Source organism: Oryx dammah, unplaced genomic scaffold, assembly GCF_014754425.2.
Source record: "Oryx dammah isolate SB20612 unplaced genomic scaffold, SCBI_Odam_1.1 HiC_scaffold_1, whole genome shotgun sequence".
Taxonomy (NCBI): domain Eukaryota; kingdom Metazoa; phylum Chordata; class Mammalia; order Artiodactyla; family Bovidae; genus Oryx; species Oryx dammah.
The window spans coordinates 10759229-10785173 of NW_024070185.1; the positions used below are offsets into that span (position 1 = coordinate 10759229).

At 39.8% G+C, this 25945-nt stretch overlaps 1 protein-coding gene and 1 pseudogene across 1 annotated transcript in view; one reads left to right on the forward strand and one right to left on the reverse strand.

Moving 5' to 3' along the window:
• The first annotated feature begins 249 nt into the window (after positions 1 to 249).
• Positions 250 to 25945, forward strand: part of PBK (PDZ binding kinase) — a 36568-nt gene continuing 10872 nt past the window's right edge. The window contains exons 1-5 of the mRNA XM_040237062.1: positions 250 to 266; positions 8704 to 8847; positions 10427 to 10504; positions 12574 to 12667; positions 23802 to 23944. Of these exons, the coding sequence (XP_040092996.1) occupies positions 10447 to 10504; positions 12574 to 12667; positions 23802 to 23944 (295 nt within the window). The 5' untranslated portion in view covers positions 250 to 266; positions 8704 to 8847; positions 10427 to 10446. The remainder of the gene's footprint in view (positions 267 to 8703; positions 8848 to 10426; positions 10505 to 12573; positions 12668 to 23801; positions 23945 to 25945) is intronic.
• On the reverse strand, positions 11587 to 12520 carry LOC120861740 (annotated as a pseudogene).

Consider the following 25945-nt stretch of genomic DNA (forward strand, 5'->3'; position numbering starts at 1 on the left):
GAGTGGGAGTGTAAAATTGGAAAAATGGTTTGGCAGTGCCTTATAGAGTTAAATATACATATGCCCCATGACCTAGAAATTCCAGTTTAAATATTTATCCAAGACTAATGAAAACATATAGCCACAAAAAGACTTGTGCAAGAATATTTATAGCAGTTGTATTCACAGAATAGCCCCAAATTAGAAACAGCTCTAATCCATCAGCAGAAGAAAACAGGAACAAATTGTGACATATTAACTCAGTAAAAAAAAAAAAAGTACATATTGTATGGCTTCTTTTATATGAACTTCAAGGATGAATAAAACTAATTAGACGATGGAAATCAGAACAATTGTTACCTATGAGTAGTGGAGATTGATTTTGACTGCGGTGTTTATTACCTAGATGTACTCATTTGTGTATTGTGTGTGAAATAAGTGAAAATTTTCAACTGTATATATAAAACCTATGCATTTCACTGTAGATGAATTTTTTTTTTCCTTTTTTTTTTGGCCACATTCCATGGCATGCAGGATCTGAGTTCCCTGAATAGGGATCGAACCCATGCCCCTTGCAACTGAAGCACAGAATCCTAACCACTAGACCACCAGGGAAGTTCCACGTATGTGAATTTTGATTCAACACACATTAAAAAATAAATATATTGTCCAAAGTAGTCTTTTTTGAAAAAGGAACTTGCAGAAGTTATGGAAAAACTTGTCTTCAGTCTTGATCTGGCCTGAAATTTATAACTCTATTCTATTGGATTTTTAGGTCTAAATCACAAGGTGAACTCAAAGTGCTGTCCATTCAGCATATTGGATGCCTCTCCTAGCTTCCTTGCCTCCCAGCTCCCTGTCTATCCCCCACCTCAGAGGAGCAATATCCCGGCAAGTCCTTTTGGCTTTTTTTTTCCTTTGACCAGCTTCCGATAGTCTTCTTGAGGGACTAACTTCCTTTTGTTTTGGTGATAGGCCTCTAAAGGCCTCACACTTTTTACAGATTGCAGTGTTAGTTGCTCAATCATGTCTGACTCTTTGGGATCCCAGGGACTGTAGCCTGCCAGGCTTCTCTGTCCATGGGATTTCCCAGGCAAGAATACTGGAGTGGGTTGCCATTTCCTTCTCCAGGGGATCTTCCCTACCAGGGATCAAACCCGGGTCTTCTACTTTGCAGGCAGATTCTTTACAACTGAGCCACCTAGAAAGCCCACATATGAAAATATATGTGATTTTTTTCAATTTTTTTTAACCTGGCCCAGGATCACTTGTTCAATAAATAACTGAATGAATTGATCCACTTCTGGAATGTTCATGAGCAGTTCTTAAAGTGAAACCCCTCTTACCACTCTCAGGGGAAAGCCTCATCAAAGACCACTTAAGTTCAGGCTTACAATCTAAATAAATAAACAAGTGAATAAATAAAAGCTCCTTCCCTCTCTCCCTCCATCCAGCAGTCATTTTAATATGTAGCTTATAAGCTACATACCTAGCTTAGGACTGTTCTCTGGTTCAGGATTTCTGCTGAAAATATTAATAGGTACATGAAGGCCTATAGGTATTGAGGTCTTGGGGGCCTTTTCCTTCTGATACCCATCTAGCTCTTCACCCGACGAGCAACCATTAAAAAAAAAAAAAAAAAAAGATGTATCATGTTGCTGGAAAAGTGCTTTCTGGTTAAGGGCAGCCGGGTGGTAACAAGCTCTGAGCTTGTTTTTATGGCTCTGTTTCATGGGATTTAATATATGGTGCGTGCGTACAGCCCGACCAGCTTCTCCATTTAACTAGATCCCCAGAGGAAAGGGCCTGAACCTATGATTTTCTTATGTCTTGAGAACATCTGGTTTATTCTCTTCACTCAGTCTATTTAGTATATGCTGTTGCCTTAGCGGCAGGATAATTTCCAACAGCATGCCGTAAGCAGGATTTGCATTTCATCTAAACTCTCTATGCATTCCACATAGGTATTGGGTAGTTGAAGTGTAAACCATCAAAACCTCTTTCCTGTTTCCCACTGTATTGATTCACCCTAAGAGGCTGAGAATCAAAATGTTTTCTGGCTGAATTCGAAAGCAAAGAACATCAGAGAGCAAAAACAACGGCAGGGTGCCGAAATTGTGGCCAGATGTCAGAACCAGCTCAGAAGTCTTACACAATCACTGAGGATGGAATACTCATCTTTGTTAGGCATTAAGTAGGCGTCTTCCCTGAGGGAGGGTTCGAATTCCCTGTTCCATCTTCCCAGTGTGCTGGACCACAATGGAGGAAGGAACTCATTAATTACAGACCATTCAGATCCCAGCACATTTTTCCAAAGCACTTCTTGTTTTTCAGGCCCCATATTCCCAGAACAAGCAAAATTTCATTTCTTGTTGGGTGGTAGGAAAAGTCAGAGCTGCAAGTGGAAATCTTTAGCCATTGAGGATGAGTAAAGGCTGGTGGAGTTCAGTCTTCCTAACAGGCAGTTGTGTGGAGGGCTTCCCAGCTCCTACTCTGCTCCAAGCTTGCAGCTGCACTCCCGATCCCAGATCCCCAGTGTTAGGAAGCTGCTCCAGACAAAAATATTGCCTCCTAGAGTTCGCCCATATTCCTGTTCCTATTTTCTGTCTCTCTCTTTAAAAAAAAAAAAATTTATTTATTTTTGGCTGCAAAAATAAGTATTTTTTCTTAGTTGCAACATGTGCTTCTTGCTAGTCATGACCTGTGGACTCTGTAGTTGCTATGTGCAAGCTTAGTTGCCCCACAGCTTGTGGGATATTAGTTCCCGGACAAGGGATCAGACCCACGTCCCCTGCATTGGAAGGCAGATTCTTAACCACTGATCCACCAGGGAAGTCCTTGTTTTCTCTTTTCAGCTTAAGAGAGAAACCTTAAATGTTTCCAGCTCGTGATCACCATCCGTCTGAACTGACACACCCTTTTGCTGTCCTTTGAGGGAGTGGGAGAGACCAGAGCATGAAGCCACAAGTAATTAAACTGCAATAAGATGTCCTGTTTGCCCAGGAGTTTAGCTTTTTCCTACTTCCACAGGTGCATACATGAGGCAGATGATAAAAAAGTAGACCAAAGGTGGTTTCTGCGTGACATTAAGCAGGAAGGGTCATAGTCAGAAACATTGTCTAAGAGGCAGGTGTTCGGATCATTGTGGAATGAAGAGTATATGAGTGAGGTGACTAGGGGATAACCCATCCTTTGCCTCTTCCAGCTTCTAGTGATTGTCAGCATTCCTTGGTTTGTGGCCACATGGCCATCTCTTTAAGGTCAATATCCTCAAATCTCTCTCTGCTCCCTCTTCACATTTCCTTCTCCCCTGTGTGTCTGGGTTAGTCTCCTCTGCTTCCTCTTCTAAAGATCCATGTGGCTGCATTTAGACCCCAGTGGGTAATCCAGGATGATATCCTCATTTCAACATCCTTTAACTTAATCCAATCTGCAAAGACTCTATTTCCAAAAGAGCTAACATTTACAGATTCCAGAGATTAGAACCCCATGTCTTTGGGGGCCCGTCCCTTGGACAGCCAGATCGAACCAGTCAATCCTAAAGGAAACCAACCCTGAGTATTCACTGGAAGGACTGATGCTGAAGCTGAAACTGCAATACTTTGGCCACCTGATGCAAAGAGCTGACACATTGGAAAAGACCCTGATGCTGGGAAAGATTGAAGGCAGGAGGAGAAGGGGACGACAGAGGATGAGATGGTTGGATGGCATCACTGACTCAATGGACATGAGTTTGAGCAAACTCTGGGACATGGTGAAGAACAGGAAATCTGGCATGCTGCAGTCCATCCAAAGATTCAGACATGATTTAGCAACTGAACAACAACAACATTCAGCATATTACAATGTCTTTTGCCCATTTTCAGTGGATTGATTTCTCAACTGCTGAATTTTAGCAGTTCTTTATGTAATAGTCTAGAATTAAATCCTTTGTGGACACGTGGTTCACATTTTCTTCAGTTCTGTAGCTTGTTGCTACATCTTCACAGCATCTTTTGTAGAATTAAAGTTTTGTAATGAGGTTCAATTTCTTGATTTTTCTTTTTGAAAAAGCTATTTATTTACTTATTTGACTGTGCTGTTTCTTAGCTGCAGCACATGGGATCTTTCGTTACAGCATGCAAACTCTTTGTTGTGGCACAAGAGAATCTAATTCTCTGACCAGGGACCGAACCCTGGCCCCCTGCACTGGGAGCACAGAGTCTTAGCTACTCCAGCACCAGAGAAGTCCCAAGTTTTATTTTTACAGAGCATGCCTTTAATGTGGAGTCTATAAACTCTTTACCTAGCCCTTTGTTCTGAAATTTTTCTTTAAGTATCACCCGTGTATTTCTAAATTTTTTATAGTTTTGTTTTATACTTTTTTTTCCTAAAAGTTTTATTTTTGTTGTTGTTTAGTCTCTGTGTCTGACTCTTTGCAACCCCAAGGACTGTAGCCCTCCAGGTTCCTCTGTCCATGGGATTTCTCAGGCAAGAATACTGGAGTGGATTGCCATTTCCTCCTCCAGGGGATCTTCCCAATCTAGGAATCAAACCCTCATCTCCCACATTGCAGGGGGATTCTTTACCAGAGAATTATATGCTTTACATTTTATATTTTATATATTTTTCTATAAGTTTTATGTTTAGTATTTTACATTTAAGTCCATATTTTCCTGGCTGTTTGCCAGGATGGGTTTTATTACACAGTTGTGAAGATTCCTTGAACACTGGGGTGGACTGTGTTACTGTTCGTGTTATTCATCTTCCCTTTATGAGCTTTCTATATCTGTTCCCATTGCCAGCCAGGAAACTAGAAATGTCATGTTCAAGAATATCCACTGTAACTCTGATCCAGGGGTCAAGAGACCACTGCAGACATCTTTCAGTGGCCACAGAGTGAGTGACCAGGTACCAGAACACAGCTACTGAAACCTCAAACTCCACAACTCTGCTTGCCATGTGCTGTAGGTGAAAGGGATTCCATCTCACTTCTGTGTTCCAAATCGCACCCAGTACATCTCATTGACAATTTCCAATTTAACAGCAGAGCCCCTCACTGTGTCCACTGTACAGGCTCCAACATATGGGAGTTTTAGGGGGACACAAACATTCAGTCCATAACAGCCAGCAAACACTGATTCAGGGGCCATGGCTAAGACATTTAAGTTGCCAGCTCAGACCGGATTCCCAGACAAATTGGCATTCTGTGTCACTGAAGGAAAGATAAATTCTCTGTGCAACAGTGTTTATCTATCTTGTCATTCACTTGGGTATTCACCGAACATTTCTGAGCACTCCTCTACGCAGGTAGGAGAGGGCTATGGAGCTGACATTCTAGTGGAGGAAGACAGAAGTACAGAGAAAATTCCATTGTACTGGGGTACGTGTTGGGATAGAGAGAATTGGAAGGCATTCTGGGAGTGTAGAGGAGAAATCACATAGACTGGGGCCATTAGAGAGTGTGTCCTGGGGCAGGCAGCACTAGCTGAGAGCTGAAGGATTAGTAGATGCTGAGCCAGTTGAAAAGGTGGGGAGGGCTTTCCTGGCAGAGGGGGATTCATGTGCACGTGGTGGAGACATGGGAAAACACATGTGTTCCAGGAACTACCTTAACTCAGTGTAAGAGGAGACCAGATTGAGAGCTAGAGGAACCCAAGCTAGAGACACTCAGTCAGACACTAAGGGGAGGTGTTTTTCACCCTGAATTTAATGAGGAACCCTGAAGGATTGCAAACGGGAGTGCCATGAGTAAATTTACATTTCAGGAAGATTAATGAGGCAGCAAAGTGGAAATCAGGGATTCCTAGGTGGCACAGTGGTAAAGCAACAGACGCTTGAGATGCAGGTTTGATCCCTGGGTCAGGGAAGATCTCCTGGAGGAGAAAATGGCAACCCACTCCTGTATTTTTGCCTGAAGAATTCCATGGACAGAGGAACTTGGTGGGCTACAGTCCACGGGGTCGAAAAGAGTTGGTCACAACTAAATTGACTTAGCATGCACGCAGTGTGAAAATCAACTGGAAGAAAGGAGTGACAGGAAGAAGGGGGGCAAATTAGGAGTCATCAGTAGGGACAAGTGAGAGCTTATAGTCCAAGGTGGAACAGGGAGGAGGGCAGAGATTTAAGAGATCCACAAGGAAGAGTTGTCAGAACTTGGATGGATAAAGAAGAGAAGCTCCTGGCTCAGGCCATGGGGACAGATGGAGGAGCCACTCACTAAAACTGGGATGCAGAAAAGCAGCACTAAGATGGGGTGTGGGGTGGGGGATTCAAGTGGCCTTAGCTGTGGACCCAGTGGCTTTAGGATGCCAGTACAGCACCCTAGGGACATGTTGACTGGTTGGATACACAGATAGAAGAAGAAAAAATTTTGAAATTTTCTTTTTTTTCTTCCTCTTCCCTAAATGGTCTCATCATTCTTCTAGCCAATCAGCAGTATCCATATGGCCTCAAAGAAAATTGAAATGCAATAGCAGTAGAAAAGAGGGGGAAAATTAATATCCTTTTTTCCCCCTCTTTAAACAAGTTTCAAAAGGGGAGGCGATGAAAGAAGCAGAAGTTGAAGTCTGTGCCATAAAAAGATGAGGATGCAAACGTTCCTTTGAGCATAACCAACCAAGAATCAAATACAGAGTTTGGGTCTCTTTTGCCTAAACCAGGGAATCTAGGCCACTTATACTCTGGGAGAAATTACTGATTCAGGTTGGAAACTGTTTCCTATGACAACTGACTGGGGTGCAAGATTTTGAGATTAATGATTAATTACATTTTACAGGCAATAACATTAAGCTTGTGAAGTTCAGATGTTTCTTCTGATAATCTCTGGAGGTGCTTTTATAGTTACAAGATGGGGAACAGGAGGGTTATAAGTCTTTACCCAGGGACCTTCATTTCTGTGACTATTTTCTGCTTCATCTTACACCTGTGTCAATATCCTCATCTCCCTAGGGTTTCTTTGCACAGGCAGTGCTTAATTAAGACGCTGTCAGGCTCTGGCTTTATTAGCCATAAGAATAGAAAACAGAGAGCTTGTAAAATTATAGAATTTAATAAAAAGCATAACAAATTATAGGCATTTTTAAAAAGATGATGAGGTGTGTATTATGCCTCTGCACAAAGTATCAGAATGAGAATACAGAGAAAGTACTTCCCAGTTGGCTTAAATGATAAAGAACCCACTTGCAAATGCAGGAGTTGTAGTTCGATCCCTGGGTTGGGAAGATGTCCTGAAGGAGGAAATGGCAACACACTGCAGCGTTCTTTTCTGGAACATCCCAGAGGAGCCTGGTGGGGTACAGTCCATGGGGTTACCAAGAATGGGACATGGCTGAGCAACTGAAAACACACACAGAAAGAGACCATGTCTGCTTAGGAGAGGGTGGCCAAAAATGGGAGGGCCCTGAAGCTGGAGACATGTGTGTGTGGTGTGTGTAAGATGGAAGAGGTTTTGAACACATTTGTTAAAGAGGAACTCTAAATTAAGCATGAGTTCAAATCCTGACTCTACTGTCTACTGGCTCTGTGACTTTAGGCAAATTACTTAACCTCTCTGTGCCATTTGGGTTTCCTCATTTGCAAAAAAATGGGCTTTACAACTATGGTTACCTACATTCTAGTCTCCTTTATATTGTGTGTGTGTGTGTTTCTTTCTTTGGACACTTCCCTACCCTTCCCTCACCCCCCTCTGCATAAGCTCCTCCTGAGCAGGAGTGGGCTCTGTGACTTAATCATCTTTGTGTCTCTTTCAGTGATTGCTAGAGTATATCTTCTGCAGTGGGCATTCAATACACATCCGGCACATAGTAGGTGCTCTTTGGGCTTTCCTGGTGCCTCAGAAAGTAAAGAATCTGCCTGCAAAGCAGGTGACTTGCGTTCGATTCCTGGGAGGGGAAGATCTCCTCGAGAAGGGGAAGATGATGTCTAAATATTTGTTGAATAAATGAACACATCTCTTTGTGGCTCAGCTGGAAAAGAATCCGCCCGCAATGCGGGAGAACTGGGTTCGATCCCTGGGTTGGGAAGATCCCCTGGAGACTGGAAAGGCTACCCACTCCAGTATTCTGGCTTGGAGAATTCCGTGGACTGTATAGTCAGTCCATGGGGTCGCAAAGAGTCGGACACGACTGAACTGAACGTAGTGATTACAAGAGGTAGCAAAATTTCTGAGGATCTATGTTTCTTCTCAGTCAAAAACGATTGCTACTCAAGACAAGGGCATTTTTACAGTGTTTCAGGGCCAAATTTGTAGTAAAAAAGACAAAAGAGCCATCACACATTCTGGGCACAGCGTTCGTAATTGGGAAAGGATTTCAGCCTAAATACAGGCATATATTTTCCTTTTAACTGGAGTTGTCCCTCTGAAGGGCTGACAGTGGCTGTAAAAGTCGGTTCGTCCTTTGCTGCGCTTCTGTACCTTTTATTTGCCTTCAAAGCATCCCTATTGGGTAGTAAGGGAGAAGGAAAATGGCAACCCACTCCAGTATTCTTGCCTGGAGAATTCCAGGGACAGAGGAGCCTGGCTGGCTGCCGTCTACGGGGTCGCACAGAGTTGGACACGACTGAAGCGATTTAGCAGCAGCAGCAGCAGCACTGGGTAGTAAGGTGGGATCGACAGAGTGGAAGGCCTGAAAAAGAACAGGAACGGCGAATCCGGCTTGGTGTGTCCTTTGCGCCTCCCCGTAGTTCGCGATCGACGTAGGGGCGGCGCGTGCGTGATTTTGAAAGCCCGGCGGGTTCCCGTAGGAACAACGGTTGCCGAGTCCGTGTGTTGGCAGGTCGGACCCCACTCCGTCACCGCAGGGGGCCGCGGAGTGTTGGGGGCCACTCGGGACCAGTTTTCAAGACAGCCTTTCCCTGGGCGTCTCGTCGTCCTACCTCGTGGCTCTGGTAAGGAGAGAGCTTTTAGGGGTCCTGCCGCGCGTGGGCCTGGCCGGGAGTCCCGCGCCCCTCGAGCCGCGGCCTCTTTGCTTTTTTGACAACTTGGGGCCTGGAAGGAAGGAGGAAGACTTTGGGAATATGCGTTAAACTGAGAATTATCTTAGGAAGCACCTTGGCGACCCGCGTGCGCATCAGACTTACGGGGTACGGTGGGGATTCGAAGAAAGAAACCGCTCTTTTCTCAAATCAGAGCTTGACACTCTGTACTTTTTATGGAAGCGCCGTAGGAACCCGCCAGGCTCCTTTGTCCATGGGATTCTTCAGGCAAGAATACTGGAGTGGGTTGCCGTTTTCTCCTCCAGGGGATCTTCCCAACCCAGGGATCGAACCTCCTGCATTGGCAAGCAGATTCTTTACCACTAATGCCACATGGGACGCCCAGGTGCTGTTTTTTAAGGGATATTAAGTGGCTTTATGCAGCATTTAAGCAAATGTTCTCTCTTCCTCTCAGGTTTTTATGGACAGTTCAAACGAGCTTACAGACAGTTAGTAACAGTTTGCTTTACAGTAAATCTAACGCAAAACCAAATCTTTTTTCAAAAGAATAGTAATTTTTTTTAATAAAAAAGATTTTTAAGGAAATATGTTACAGAAGAAAAACAAAGCCTGTATTAACTTGCTTGTGTATACAGTATGTACATTGTATTTTCATAGATAATTTTAAACTAATAGTTTATTGAGATGTAATTAACATATCATGAAATTCACTCTTTTGAAAGTGTTAAGTCGTTTATGGAATAGAGTTGAATATATTAAACCACTACCTAATTTTAGAACATTTTTATCACCCCTCCCCAAAATGGCATTCACCCACTAGCAGTCGCTCCACATTCTCTCTTCCCTTCAGTCCACAGCAACTACTCATTTATTTTGTCCATGGATTTGCCTCCTCTGGGTATTGTGTGGAAAAAGAATCATATAAGTGGCCTCTTGTGTCTGCTTTCTTTCACTTGGCATAAGCTTTTCAAGATTATTTCATGTTGTAGTATACCTGAGTACTTCATTCCTTTTAATGACTAAATAATATTCCCTATGTAAAATATATACTCTTCGAATAATATTTTATTGTGTGTAGTATATGCCATCTTTTCTTTATACATTCATCATCTGATAGCTATTTCTGTTTCCTTTTTTTGGCTATTATGAATAATACTGCTTACAAAGCCAAGCTCTTAAAAGCATATAAAAGATCTGTTAATAACTACTCCTGGGAAGTGTGGGAGGGTACTAGGGGATTTTTTTTTTTTGACCAAGTGCATATATTATTTTTTAAATAAAAATCCACAATCGTTAATAGCATGACCTTGGGTATGTAATTTTACTTATCTTTAATTTTACTTTATCTTTCTCCCTTTCTGGGTTTCCGTTTTCTCATTGTAAATACAATTGGACTAAATATTTGTCTTGGTCTTTTTCAGTTCTCAAATTTTTTGTAAATAAGTGATAGTATTATAGGAATTTTTTCTTCATGAATGAAAGATGTATTCTTTATAACTGCAGTGTACCTTTCTATTCATTTTTATCATAGGACCTTAAGCGATTACTACAATGGAAGAAACCAAGAATTTCAAGACACCAAGCAGATTATCTGAAAAAAGGAAATCTGGTAATCTATAAAACTTTTCTTCATTGTTACTGATATCAGAAATGTCTTCATAGTATTGCAGTTAAATCCTATTATTGTTATCTATCACACAAGAACAATTTTAGTATAAGTCATCTTTATAATGTTGATCTTAAGAAATAAGACTTCTTTCATAGGTCAGAGTTTGGTCATCTATGATCTAATTTTATTGACATTCTAGCAGATTTGTAGGTTCTCCCTGGTGAAGAAGCAATTTAACTTGAACCTCAAAGGAACTACTTTATCTTTCCCCCTCTATATATGGGAAGGGTATTTTCCAAGGCAATTCAATAGACAGAGGGTAATTTGTCACTTCAATTTGACAAGAGCTTTGGGCTTCATTTCTTTGTGCTGCAGCCTGCGAAGTGTCTCTAAGCAGTAAGTTAGGGCAGTGATAGGACTCATCTCATTAGTTTCTCTCCTCTCAGAGTTTATAGTCCTACCCTGTCTATTGTGAAGTATGTGAAAACCATTATATTTTGTCAGATTTTCTAGTTGTTAATGGCAAAAGGGCAATCCAAGAGCAGTTAATTGTTCATGAGCAAAAGTAGGACTACTCTATCTCGTCTCTTTTAATAACATTATACTACTCTGTAATATAGATATGCTATAATTATGACTCTAATGATGATTACTTAGGCTTTTCTCTCTCTCTTTTTTTTTGTAGCTACAAAAGCAGATCCCACTATTTGCATGCATGCATGCATTCTCGTGTGTATATGGTATCTTTGGCTGCATGCCGTAGTGGAGGCATTAGCAAACTTTTTGTAAATGGCAGATAGTAAATGGTTTAGGCTTTGTGGGTCATAGAGGAAACCTTTTGGCATAGTCTTCTTCCTTTCTTCTTTCTTCCTTGCCTGCTTCCCTCCCTTCCTTTCTTCTTTCCTTGATTTTTGCCTAAATTAGTCATTACTGTGATTGCTGAAAAATGATATTAATAAATTTATTTTCTCTGTGGTGCTTTGTATGTGTCTCTGTCACCTGAAATCTTGTTTACTATCTCCAGAAGGCTCAGCTCCTGGAGAAGCTGAAGGTGTGTTTAGAAGGGCATGTTCCAGAAAGAGTTAGAGGTTTGGAGTCCAGACTAATATTATCAAGTACACTGAATCTGTCTCTGTTTCCCCTGTTCTGGCTCCAGAGAAATAAGACAGTCACTGGTGAGACTGCTGCCATTCTGTGTAGTTTCTATACCTTGAATTCTCTCATCTCCAGGATCTTGTCCCTAATTGTCTTTGTTTTGAGGCCTCCTCGGGTACTTTTCTTTCCTGGACATGGAATCTAGTTCTTCTGTTTTGAAACCAGATTTGAATTCTTGACTCAGTAACCCTGGCTTCTTTAGCAAGTTGCTCTCTGGAATCAATTCCATGATAAGAGTTATGCATAAGTGCCTTGAGAGGAATGTAGCTGATATGACACTGTCTGTCTTTTCTACTTTGAATCTGCTCTTAAGGATGATCTTGGTGTTGGCTTGATTCTAAGTCATCCTCAGGTTCTGATCTTTTCTGGAATCAAGTCTAGCTCTTTGATTCTGAAACCAAATCTGGATTCTAGGCTATTCATTGTTATTAAAGGCAAGTCTTCATTTGGTAGCGTAATCTGGATAAGGTTTTTGGTTAAAAGTGTTGATGAGGGTTTTCAATTGATCTGTGAATTTGGTATAGCTTCTGTCTATACTTTGTTGCCGTGGTGTTGTCTGGAGAGTTGTCTTGGGCCATGTTGGAAGAGAGTCATGAAGTCTAAGGATTCAACCAAGAGACCTTCTTTATCTATTTTTTAACAACCCTTTTAAAATGTAAAAATCAATTCTTAGCTTATGGGTCATATAAAAACAGGCTGTTTTGCTGACCCCTGTTTAAGTGTTACTGTAGAATAGAGCTCCAAAAGTAGACTTGGTCAAAGGTATCCATTGAAAGTTAGGACACATAGTGTCAAATTGCTCTGCAAGACTTTGCCAGTTAATTCTCTTAACAATGATTTATTGAGAACGTTAGGATGCATCTGTGGAGGTCTTTTCAAATACTAATTTTATCTTTTCTCTTTCTGACATTCAGCATTATGTTTAACTCCGTGTATAAATATTCCTGCCTCTCCATTTATGCAGAAGCTTGGCTTTGGTACTGGGGTAAATGTCTATCTTATGCAAAGGTGAGTATAAGATTTCACATTAACATTTTTACATGGAACCATAGTTCACTGTACTTGGAGACAAAAAGGAATGTGAAAATGCAAATATTTACATCTGGGGTATGTTCATATTTTTGCCAGAGCTCTACCTGGTACATCTTTCTCCTAGCTTCCTCTTAATGGGTTGTTAAAGGAGAGGTAATTAGTAATTTTTCCTTGGCTTGTGTAGGAGGGGAAAAAGACAGAGGAAGGGGATTCCTATGTGATAATAACACAGGATTCTCAATAAGAAAACTTCAAAGAGGATACCAGTGTTGGGAGATATCAGTGACTATTAATCCCTTCTATCTGGAGAGTTGCCTTCTCAGGATATTCTCTTCTAAAGAAGTAAATATTTTTATTTTATTTATGTCATCATTAAGTGAGAAGGGCGAATACCTGATTCTAAAGTAGGAAAGTTGTATTAACAGAAAAATGGAATACTAGAATAGATGCTTATAGCTAATAATAGTACATATGGCAACAAACACATTATCACAGAGTTGCTTCTTTTATTCATACCTAGTGTCATGTGTATTAAGAGGCAAACAATTGCATACTGTTTACTGATCCCGAGGAATTAGCCTGACTAGTCCAGGGCAGCACATCATTAGCTTTTCTAGGTTTACGTTGTTTCCAAATAGAAATACTTCCTCAAATAAAAAGCTGGTGAATCTAGACTTGTATAGTGGTTAGATATAAGTGGGTCTTCTTGAAGTGTCTTTGCAGCTTAAACACCCCCTTTTGTGTGTTTGTCTGCTGTTAGTTTTGTGAACTTCCATTTTTTTATGTCTAAAGCTCTTGTTTTAAGTTATTTTGAAAGAAAAAAGATCACAATTTCGTGGCTAGACTCATTTTTTCTTCCTTAAAAAAAGCTTTTTTTTTTTAGAATGTGAAGTGTGTTGTTAAAAAAGTTATACTGTATGTGACTTAATTAGAAAACTTCATTGGAAATAGCAGTTCCCGCCTGACCCTCCCAGTCCTCGATGTGGCTCTGTTAGCTTGGGATTTTCCTTTAGTAGCCTAGAGATTTCCTTTGCCTCTCTGTTTCATGTTTCATGTCTTAGTATTTCTTGGTTTACCTCTCATTCTGGTTGAAGACATTTGTTAGTGCCCCATGAAAAGATGCACAGAAGATACGTTTTTGAAAATTTACTTTCCTAAAAATGTTTTCATTTTATGCTTGTACTTGAGTGGCCTTTTTTGTTTTTCTGGGTTAGAATTCTCATTCAGAAGTATGTTTTCCCCAGAATTTTGAGAACATTGTTCAATTGCTGCTGTTGAGAATTCTGAAGACCCTCTGACTGCTGAGTCTTTATGTTTCTGTTCTATGTTATCTCCTCCTCCTGCTCTCTTGTAACCTTATACGGTCTTTTGTTTGTCATCACTGTCCTGAATTTCACAGTAACATGCATGGGTATGGGCCTCTTGGAGCCTGAAAATTCCTATTCAATTTTTGAGAGGTTATTTTTAAAAATTACTTTGTTGATCATTTTCACCCCTTTTTTTCTGTTCTCTGTCTTGGAACTCCTGTTATTTGGATGTGGGATTTACTGGCCCAATCTTTGATCTACCTTTATTTTATGTTATTTTTGGTCTGTTTTTCTATTTTCTCTTTTTGTTCTATTAATATTTTCTGGGGAATTTTCCCAACTTCATTTTCTGATACTTCTATTTAGTTTTTCATTTTTGTCTATCTTCTTTTTATCTGAAAGGTTTCCTTTTTTAAAAATATATATATTTAGCTTAATTGGAGGCTAATTACTTTACAATATTGTGGTTTTGCTATACAATGACATGAATCCGCCATGGGTGTACACGTGTTCCCCATCCTGAACCCCCTTCCCACCTCCTTCCCCATCCCATCCCTTAGGGTCATCCCAGTGCACCAGCCCTGAGCACCCTGTCTCATGCATTGAACCTGGACTGGTGATCCATTTCACATATGATAATATACATGTTTCAATGCCATTCTCCCAAATCATCCCATTCTTGCCCTCTCCCATAGAGTCCAAAAGACTGTTCTATACATCTGTGTCTCTTTTGCTGTCTCGCATATAGGGTTATTGTTACAATTTTTCTAAATTCCATATATAAATGCATTAGTATACTGTATTGGTGTTTTTCTCTCTGGCTTACTTCACTTTGTATAATAGGCTCCAGTTTCATCCACCTCATTAGAACTGATTCAAATGTATTCTTTTTAATGGCTGAGTAATACTCCATAGTGTATATGTACCACAGCTTTCTTATCCATTCATCTGCTGATGGACATCGAGGTTGCTTCCATGTCCTGGCTATTATAAACAGTGCTGCGATGAACATTGGGTTACATGTGTCTCTTTTAGTTCTGGTTTCCTCAGTGTGTATGCCCAGCAGTGGGATTGCTGTGTCGTATGGCAGTTCTATTTCCAGTTTTTTAAGGAATCTCCATACTGTTCTCCATAGTGGCTGTACTAGTTTGCATTCCCACCAACAGTGTAAGAGGGTTCCCTTTTCTCCACACCCACTCCAGCATTTATTGCTTGTAGACTTTTGGATCGCAGCCATTCTGACTGGCATGAAATGGTACCTCATTGTGGTTTTGATTTACATTTCTCTGATAATGAGTGATGTTGAGCATCTTTTCATGTGTTTGTTAGCCATCTGTATGTCTTCTTTGGAGAAATGTCTATTTAGTTCTTTGGCCCATTTTTTGATTGGGTCATTTATTTTTCTGGAATTGAGCTGCAGGAGTTGTTTGTATATTTTTGAGATTAATTCTTTGTCAGTTGCTTCATTTGCTATTATTTTCTCCCATTCTGAAGGCTGTCTTTTCACCTTGCTTATAGTTTCCTTTGTTGTGCAAAAGCTTTTAATTTTAATTAGGTCCCATTTGTTTATTTTTGCTTTTATTTCCAGTATTCTGGGAGGTGGGTCATAGAGGATCCTGCTGTGATTTATGTTGGAGAGTGTTTTGCCTGTGTTTTCCTGTAGAAATTTTATAGTTTCTGCTCTTACGTTTAGATCTTTAATCCATTTTGAGTTTATTTTTGTCTATGGTGTTAGAAAGTGTGCTACTGCTGCTGCTGCCGCGAAGTCGCTTCAGTCGTGTCTGACTCTGTGCGACCCCAGAGACGGCAGCCCACCAGGCTCCCCTGTCCCTGGGATTCTAAAGGCAAGAACACCAGAATGGGTTGCCGTTTCCTTCTCCAATGCATGAAAGTGAAAAGTGAAGTCGCTTGGTTGTGTGCGACTCTTAGCAACCCCATGGACTGCAGCCTACCAGGCTCCTCCATCCATGGGATTTGCCAGGCAAGAGTACTGGAGTGGGTTGCCATTGCCTTCTCCGAGAAAGTGTTCTAGTTTCATTCTTTTACAAGTGGTTGATCAGTTTTCCCAGTACCACTTGTTAAAGAGATTGTCTTCTCTCCATTGTATATTCTTGCCTCCTTTGTCAAAGATAAGGTGTCCATAGGTGCATTAATTTATCTTTGGGTGCTCTATTTTGTTCCATTGATCTATATTTCTGTCTTTGTGCCAGTACCATACTCTCTTGATGACTTTAGCTTTGTAGTAGAGCCTGAAGTCAGGCAGGTTGATTCCTCCAGTTCTATTCTTATTTCTCAAGATTGTTTTGGCTATTCTAGGTTTTTTGTATCTCCATACAAATTGTGAAATTATTTGTTCTAGCTCTGTGAAAAATACCATTGGTAGCTTGATAGGGATTGCAATGAATCTATAGATTGCTTTGGGTAGTATACTCATTTTCACTATATTGATTATTTCAGTCCATGAACATGGTATATTTCTCTATCTGTTTGTGTCCTCTTTGATTTCTTTCACTAGTGTTTTATAGTTTTCTATATATAGGTCTTTTGTTTCTTTAGGGAGATATATTCCTAAGTATTTTATTCTTTTCATTGCAATGGTGAATGGAATTGTTTCCTTAATTTCTCTTCCTGTTTTCTCATTGTTAGTGTATAGGAATGCAAAGGATTTCTGTGTGTTAATTTTATATCCTGCAACTTTACTATATTCATTGATTAGCTCCAGTAATTTTCTGATGGAGTCTTTAGGGTTTTCTATGTAGAGGATCATGTCATATGCAAACAGTGAGAGTTTTACCTCTTCTTTTCCAATCTGGATTCCTTTTATTTCTTTTTCTGCTCTGATTGCTGTGGTCAAAACTTCCAAAACTATGTTGAATAGTAGTGGTGAAGAGTGGGCACCCTTGTCTTGTTCCTGACTTTAGGGGAAATGCTTTCAATTTTTCACCATTGAGGATAATGTTTGCTGTGGGTTTGTCATATATAGCTTTTATTATGTTGAGGAATGTTCCTTCTATTCCTGCTTTCTGGAGAGTTTTTATCATAAATGGATGTTGAATTTGGTCAAAGGCTTTCTCTGTATCTATTGAGATAATCATATGACTTTTATTTTTTCAGTTTGTTAATGTGATGTATTACATTGATTGATTTGCAGATATTGAAGAATCCTTGCATCCCTGGGATAAAGCCCACTTAATCATGGTATATGATCTTTTTAATATGTTGTTGGATTCTGATTGCTAGAATTTTGTTAAGGATTTTTGCATCTATGTTCATCAGTGATATTGGCCTGTAGTTTTCTTTTTTTGTGGCATCTTTGTCAGGTTTTGGTATTAGGGTGATGGTGGCCTCATGAATGAGTTTGGAAGTTTACCTTCCTCTGCAATTTTCTGGAAGAGTTTGAGTAGGATAGGTGTTAGCTCTTCTCTAAATTTTTGGTAGAATTCAGCTGTGAAGCCATCTGGACCTGGGCTTTTGTTTGCTGGAAGATTTCTGATTACAGTTTCAATTTCTGTGCTTGTGATGGGTCTGTTAAGATTTTCTGTTTCTTCCTGGTTCAGTTTTGGAAAGTTGTACTTTTCTAAGAATTTGTCCATTTCTTCCACGTTGTCCATTTTATTGGCATATAGTTGCTGATAGTAGTCTCTTATGATCCTTTGTATTTCTGTGTTGTCATGATTTCTGCATTTTCATTTCTAATTTTGTTGATTTGATTCTTCTCCCTCTGTTTCTTGATGAGTCTGGCTAATGGTTTGTCAATTTTATTTATCCTTTCAAAGAACCAGCTTTTGGCTTTGTTGATTTTTGCTATGGTCTCTTTTGTTTCTTTTGCATTTATTTCTGCCCTAATTTTTAAGATTTCTTTCCTCTGCTAACCCTGGGGTTCTTCATTTCTTCCTTTTCTAGTTGCTTTAGGTGTAGAGTTAGGTTATTTGACTTTTTTCTTGTTTCTTGAGGTAAGCCTGTATTGCTGTGGACCTTCCCCTTAGCACTGCTTTTACAGTGTCCCACAGGTTTTGGGTTGTTGTGTTTTCATTTTCATTCATTTATATGCATATTTTGATTTCTTTTTTGATTTCTTCTGTGATTTGTTGGTTATTCAGCAGTGTGTTGTTCAGCCTCCATATGTTGGAATTTTTAATAGTTTTTCTCCTGTAATTGACTTCTAATCTTACTGCATTGTGGTCAGAAAAGATGCTTGGAATGATTTCAGTTTTTTTGAATTTACCAAGGTTAGATTTATGGCCCAGGATGTGATCTGTCCTGGAGAAGGTTCCATGTGCACCTGAGAAAAAGGTGAAAGTCATTGTTTTGGGGTGAAATGTCCTATAGATATCAGTTAGGTCTAACTGGTCTATTGTATTATTTAAAAGTATGTGTTTCCTTGTTAATTTTCTGTTTAGTTGATCTATCCATATGTGTGAGTGGGTTAAAGTTTCCCACTGTTATTCTGTTATTGTTAATTTCCTCTTTCATACTTGTTAGCATTTGCCTTACATATTGCGGTGCTCCTATGTTGAGTGCATATATATTTCTAATTATTATATCTTCTTGGATTGATCCTTTGATCATTATGCAGTGTCCTTCTATGTCTCTTTTCACAGCCTTTGTTTTAAAGTCTATTTTATCTGATATGACTATTTCTACTCCTGCTTTCTTTTGGTCTCTATTTGCAAGGAATATCTTTTTCCAGCCCTTCACTTTCAGTCTGTATGTGTCCCTTGTTTTGAGGTGGGTCTCTTGTAGACAACATCTATAGGGGTCTTGTTTTTGTATCCATTCAGCCAGTCGTTATCTTTGGGTTGGGGCATTCAGCTTATTTACATTTAAGGTAATTATTGATAAGTATGATCCTGTTGCCATTTACTTTGTTGTTTTGAGTTCAAGTTTATACACCCTTTCTGTGTATCCTGTCTAGAGAAGATCCTTTAGCATTTGTTGGAGAGCTGGTTTGGTAGTGCTGAATTCTCTCAGCTTTTGCTTGTCTGTAAAGCTTTTGATTTCTCCTTCACATTTGAATGAGATCCTTGCTGGGTACAGTAATCTGGGTTGTAGGTTTTTCTCTTTTTAATCACTTTAAGTATGTCCTGCCTTCCCTTCTGTCATAGATTCTGTTGAAAGGTCAGCTGTTTTCCTTATGGGAATCCTCTTGTGTGTTATTTGTTGTTTTTCCCTTGATGCTTTTAATATTTGTTCTTTGTGTTTGATCTTTGTTAATTTGATTAATATGTGTCTTGGGGTGTTTTGACTTGTGTTTATCTTCTTTGGGACCCTCTGGGTTTCTTGGACTTGGGTGACTTTTTTTTCCCCCCATTTTAGGGATGTTTTCAACTATTATCCCCTCAAATATTTTCTCATGGCCTTTCTTTTTGTCTTCTTCTTCTGGGACTCCTATGATCCAAATGTTGGGGCATTTAACGTTGTCCCAGAGGTCTCTGAGGTTGTCCGCATTTCTTTTAATTCTTTTCTCTTTTTCCCTCTCTGATTCATTTATTTTTGCCATTCTGTCTTCTACCTCACTTATCCTATCTTCTGTTATTCTACTGTTGGTTCCCTCCAGAGCGTTTTTGATCTCATTTATTGCATTATTCATTATATATTGACTTTTTTATTTCTTCTAGGTTCTTGTTAAACATTTCTTGCATCTTCTCAATCCTTGTCTCCAGGCTATTTATCTGTAACTCCATTTTCTTTTCAAGATTTTAGATCATTTTCACTATCATTATTTGGAATTCTTTATCAGGTAGATTCCCTATCTCCTTCTCTTTTATTGGTTTGGTGGGCATTTATCCTGTTCCGTTACCTGCTGGGTATTCCTCTGTCTCTTCATCTTGTTTATATTGCTGCGTTTGGGGTGGCCTTTCTGTATTCTGGCAGTTTGTGGTTCCTCTTTATTGTGGAGTTTCCTTGCTGTGGGTGGGGTTGGATGGGTGGCTTGTCAAGGTTTTCTGGTTAGGGAAGCTTGTGTCAGTGTTCTGGTGGGTAGAGCTGGATTTCTTCTCTCTGGACTGCAATGAGGTGTCCATTAGTGAGTTTTGAGATGTCTGTGGGTTTGGTGTGACTTTGGGCAGCCTGCATATTGAAACTCAGGGCTATGTTCCTGTGTTGCTGGAGAATTTGCATGGTATGTCTTGTTCTGGAGCTTGTTGGCTCTTGGGTGGTGCTTGTTTCAGTGTAGGTAGGGAGGATTTTGATGAGCTCTTATCGATTAATGTTCCCTGGAGTAAGGAGTTCTCTGGTGTTCTCAGGTTTTAGACTTAAGCCTCCTGCCTCTGGTTTTCAGTCTTATTCTTACAGTAGCCTCAAGCCTTCTCCATCTGTTGCTTCCAAAGTGGTTCCCTCTTTTTATTTTAGCTTCTTCTGTTTGCTGGTCTCTTCAGTGTCTAATTTCCACCCTGACACAAGGGGCCGATGGTGGTCACTTTTTTAGGCTCACTTGTTCAGTCATGCTGTGGGGAGGGAGGAACACTGCAAAGCAATATCACTGGCGTGTGTGGGGAGTGCTCGTTGGTCTGCACTTCTCAGGCTCTCGGTTGCTCTGCTGGAACTGTCTGAGGCCCACCCTGGGTTGCCTGCACCTCCCAGGTCTAAGCTGCTCAGGTTCAGGTTCTCAGGTACTACACAAAGGCGCAGACTCGTTTGGGCCTGTGTTTGGTGCCCTTCCCAGGTCCGAGCAGCTCAGGTGACCAGGTGCTTGGTGAGTGCAGTCACCCCCAGGTGGCGGGATGTGTCTTATTGCCTCCTGCATCCCAGCCGCTTGATTTTCTGGGTGTACAACGGTCACGCCTTCTTAGGTGTGCCGTGTGTCTCTTCTGGGGAGCTGATCTCTGGCTGTGATTCTCTCAGCAGACATCAACCATCCAGAATCCCAGGAAGTCTTGGTTAGCAACAAAGCCTGCTTGCAGTTTGGTAGAGGATGCCTCTCTGGGGTGGTGATTGCTCCCTTCCGGCTGTGGCTGCCCTCGCCTGCCTGTCTCCGGTGGGGGATGGACCGGCCCATAGCCGCCTAGCTCTGCTCAGTCCTTTGTTCTGTGAGTGGGCCTGATGGTGTCTTAGGTTAGGGCTTTTTGGGGGATTGTACTTCCCCCCCCCCCCACCCCCAACCTCTCTCTGGCCACAGTCTGGGTTGCTGTCTCCCGTTAGCTCCGTCAGATTTCCCTCAAGGCATTCAGGCCTGGCCCTTACCCTAAGCAATGCAGCCTGCACCTCCCTGTCCAGTCCCCGCTTACTAGTGATGGATGTGAGCGTCTGGGCTGCTTCTCCGCTGGGAGTTGCCATTGTGCACGTAATCTGTGGGTTTTATTTATTTATTTATTTTTCGTCCCAGTTATGTTGCCCTCTGAGATTCCAAGACTCACCACAGACCCGCTGGTGAGAGTGTTTCCTGGTGTTTGGAAACTTCTCTCATTTTTAAGACTCCCTTCCCGGGACAGATCTCCGTCCCTACCTCTTTTGTCTCTCTTTTTATCTTTTATATTTTGTCCTACCTCCTTTTGAAGTCAGTGGGCTGCCTTTCTGGGTGCCTGATGTCGTCTGCCAGCACTCAGAAGTTGTTTTGTGGAATTTGCTCAGCGTTCTAATGTTCTTTTGATGAATTTGTGGGAGAGAAAGTGGTCTTCCCGTCCTATTCCTCCACCATCTTAGAACCACCTCTCAAGTTTTCCTTTTTAAGATGGCATCCCATATCTTGTGTGGATGCTAGACATGTATATCTTGAACCTGGTGTTGATAACACAGGTATGTTCACATGTGAAAACTCACTGAGCACTTCAGGCACATTTGGTCATGAATTACTCTGTCCCTACATAGACCGCAGGTTCTCAACTGTGTCAGTCTACCTCAGGCTAAATACCTTCTGCTTTTTCCCTTTCAAAGTCAGTCTTCAGTCTTCAAACTGAAGTTTTTATTTCAGTGGTACCTGAGAGGGATCAAATTTATATGTATATGTTCATTTTAATTCAGAGTATATATTTACTGTTAAATTTGCATTGCTGGATTAAACCCAACATAGTTGTGATGTATTATTATTATTATTATTTTTTTTAAGATAACAGGATTAGCCAGAAGGTTGTATTATTATTTTTTAATAAACTGATAGAATAATTTTGCTATGGTTTAGAATTTTTGCATCTGTAAGTGAAATTGGCTTGTGATTTTTCTTTTTCTATTGTCCTGTATGATTTTTGTTGTTTTTAATTAAAGTTATACTAGACTCATAGTCCCTTTTAATTCTATTCCCTGGAATGGTTTGTATGAAATAGAATGATATATTTCTTTACAGTTTAGTAAACTCAACTTTAAAATTATCTGTGTTTTGTATTTCTTGTGGGAAGATTTTTAAACTCTTGATTATGTTTCTTCTTTCATCAGTTTTCTTAACTTTTTTTTAAAGAATTTGCTCATTTTACCTTTTTATTGGCTTAAAAGTTTTAATATTCACTTGGATATTTTGAAAATCTCTGGTGTTTATGTCCCCATTTTTGTTGGCAGTATTGTTTGTGTCTCCTTTTGTTTTCCTCCTTGTGCAGTCTCAACAGAAATTTGACTGTTGTATTAGCATTTTCTGTGAACCATCGTTTACCTTGGCACCATTTTTTTCAGATTTCATAATAATATCCTTCTCATTCTGTAACCTATATGTTAGGATAGGATGTAGGTAGGTTAGGATATATGGAAAAGGTGAAGATGGACTTGCTCACTGAATTATAAATAATCAAGAGCTATGGGGTACCCCTTGAAACTTGAAAAATAAATTTTTATATTAAATGAACATGAAAGAGGTTATTCCCAAATGCTATTGTTATCTAAAACTGGAGGTTTAAGAATAGTTTAAGTAAACTTACGCATGATAGATGTATATGAACTGAGAAATCTAGTGATCCTTTGAATACATGTTTTCTGATGTTAAAAAAAGGTTCTGCAGTCACAGAGCTGTGCTCACGAGGTAGTACAGAGCTAAACGGATTCTTGGTTCCATCTCGTTTTATGTTCTTATGGCTAAACTTTGCAATCTTTAACTTTTGAGGCTGTTTGGCTTTTGTGCCCAAATGCTGCCTACACTTTGTTATTGTAATTGGCCATACTCATAAATGCCTGCCTTATGGGCTGAACAAACCTTTCCCTGACTTCATGTTACCTGTTTGTTTATTTAGGCCTCAAAACAGGTATACCTTAAATGTTCTTCAACAGCTGCATCTTCCTAGAAAACAGACAATTTACATTGTTTTTCCTATTAGTATGTTTATTATTTTCTCCCTAAACACATGTATATGGTGAGAAGTGTATAAGATGAATTGGTTTGTCCATTAGAGGCATAATATTTGTTAGTAAAAAACAGTCTGTAATTTTACATGATTACACATGAGCCAAATGTATTTTGTACATCTCTTCTTTAAATTGTTTCTTAGACATTAATGTTTATTGCTTTAACATTCTGTAATTTATATCTGGTACATATAGTTAAATGCTTTTTAAGTAGTTGATAGTTTGACATGATTGAGTGAAAAAATTAGAAAATACTATAGAAATTTTGAAGTTTAAAATCTATAACATTTCGTCTTTTTCCTCTTTCAACCCTTCCCTTCCAAAGATATCAGACTTCTCTTGTAATCAGTAGATTTATCAGCTGTATGTACACAGTTAAAAAGGATGTATAACAGAAATGTTGATAGTCTAAAATATTTTAAAATTAAAAAAAACTAAAATACTATCAAGTCTTTTTCAAAATGTGGAAGTTCTTATTAGTCATTTGAACTGTATTATGGTTATTAATCTTTCTGTACGTTTTTGGTTACTTATTTTTTAAGATCTCCAAGAGGTTTGTCTCATTCTCCTTGGGCTGTGAAAAAGATTAATCCTAGATGTAATGGTGATTATCAGAGTATGTATCAAAAGAGACTAACTGATGAAGCTAAGATTTTGAAAAGCCTCAATCATCCAAACATTATAGGTAAGTTCACATATTACTTAATAACAGTATCTGGTATAGTATCTTGTTTATCCGAAATGGTTTACATAATATCTTAACTGTTTTCACTAATAAAAAGTGAAGAAAGGTGTGATGGAGTTTGTCAAGAATCCAATTAATGTGAACATTCTGAAATAAAAATTAGTGGGACTTCCCTGGAGATCCAGTGATTAGGACTCTGTGCTTCAATTGCTGGGGGGCATGGGTTTGATTCCTGGTAAGGGACCTAAGATCCTATAAGCCACGTGGCTTGGCCAGAAAAAAAAAATAGTATTTTTAGATGCAGCAAATTTGGAAAACTCAGCATTGGCCACAGGACTGGAAAGGTCAGTTTTCATTCCAGCCCCAAAGAAAGGAAATGCCAAAGAATGCTCAACTACTGCACAGTTGTACTCATCTCCCATGCTCGCAAAGTGATGCTCAAAATTCTACAAGCCAGGCTTCAACAGTGTGTGAACCATGAACTTCCAGATGTTTAAACTGGATTTAGAAAAGGCTGAGGAACCAGAGATCAAATTGCCAACATCTGCTGGATCATTGAAAAAGCAAGAGAATTCCGGAAAAACATCTATTTCTGCTTTATTGATTGTGCCAAAGTCTTTGACTCTGTAGATCACAACAAATTGTGGAAAATTCTTGAAGAGATGGGAATACCAGACCACCTGACCTACCTCCTGAGAAATCTGTATGCAGGTCAGGAAGCAACAGTTAGAACTGGACATGGAACAACAGACTGGTTCCACATTGGGAAAGGAGTGTGTCAAGGCTGTATATTGTCACCCTGCTTATTTAACTTATATGCAGAGTACATCATGAGAAATGCTGGGCTGGATGAAGCACAAGCTAGAATCAAGATTGCCGGGAGAAATATCAATAACCTCAGATATGCAGGTGATACCACCGTTATGGCAGAAAGCGAAGAAGAACTAAAGAGCCTCTTGATGAAAGTGAAAGAGGAGAGTGAAAAAGTTGCCTTAAAGCTCAACATTCAGAAAACTAAGATCGTGGCATCCAGTCCTATCACTTAATGGCAAATAGATGGGGAAACATGACAGACTTATTTTGGGGGCTCCAAAATCAGTGCAGATGGTGACTGAAGCCATGAAATTAAAAGACTCCTGCTTCTTGGAAGAAAAGTTATGACCAACCTAGACAGCATATTAAAAAGCAGAGGCATTACTTTGCCAACAAAGGTCCATCTAGTCAAAGTTATGGTTTTTCCAGTAGTCATGTATGTGAGAGTTGGACCATAAAGAAAGCTGAGTGCTGAGGAATTGATGCTTTTGAACTGTGGTGTTGGAGAAGACTCTTGAGAGTCCCTTGGACTCCAAGGAGATCCAACCAGTCCATCCTAATGGAGATCAGTCCTGAATATTCATTGGAAGGACTGATGTTGAAGCTGAAACTCCAGTACTTTGGCTACCTGATGTGAAGAACTGACTCATTTGAAAAGACCCTGATGCTGGAAAGATTGAAGGTGGGAGGAGAAGGGGATAACAGAGGATGAGATGGTCGGATAGCATCACCGACTCAATGGACATGATGAGTTTGAGTAAACTCTGGGAGTTGGTGATTGACAGGGAGGCCTGGCTTTATGGGGTCATAAAGAATTGGACACGACGAAGCAACTGAACTGAACTGAAGTATATATTTAAAAACTTCATGGGAATAGATAATGTCATTATGGTATTGGTACCATGGAGAATTCAGGAATGTAAAATCCTTGTTTATGTAATTTCCTCTTTTCGTTTTTAATGTAAGTCCGGTGAAACCATTATATTTAGGAAGGCATAGAGTGTTAAAAACATTTCAATTTGTGATATTGTTGGCCAACACTGAAGGCATTTAAAATTAGATCTAAAGTTTTGTAAGCATTAGCTGTTTCATTTTGTATTTGACAGTGTTGATCTAGATCTGTTTTCAGTCACATTATTGTAAAAGAATTAATTACTTTTGTTCTTTCCTACTCCAATAAGAAAATGA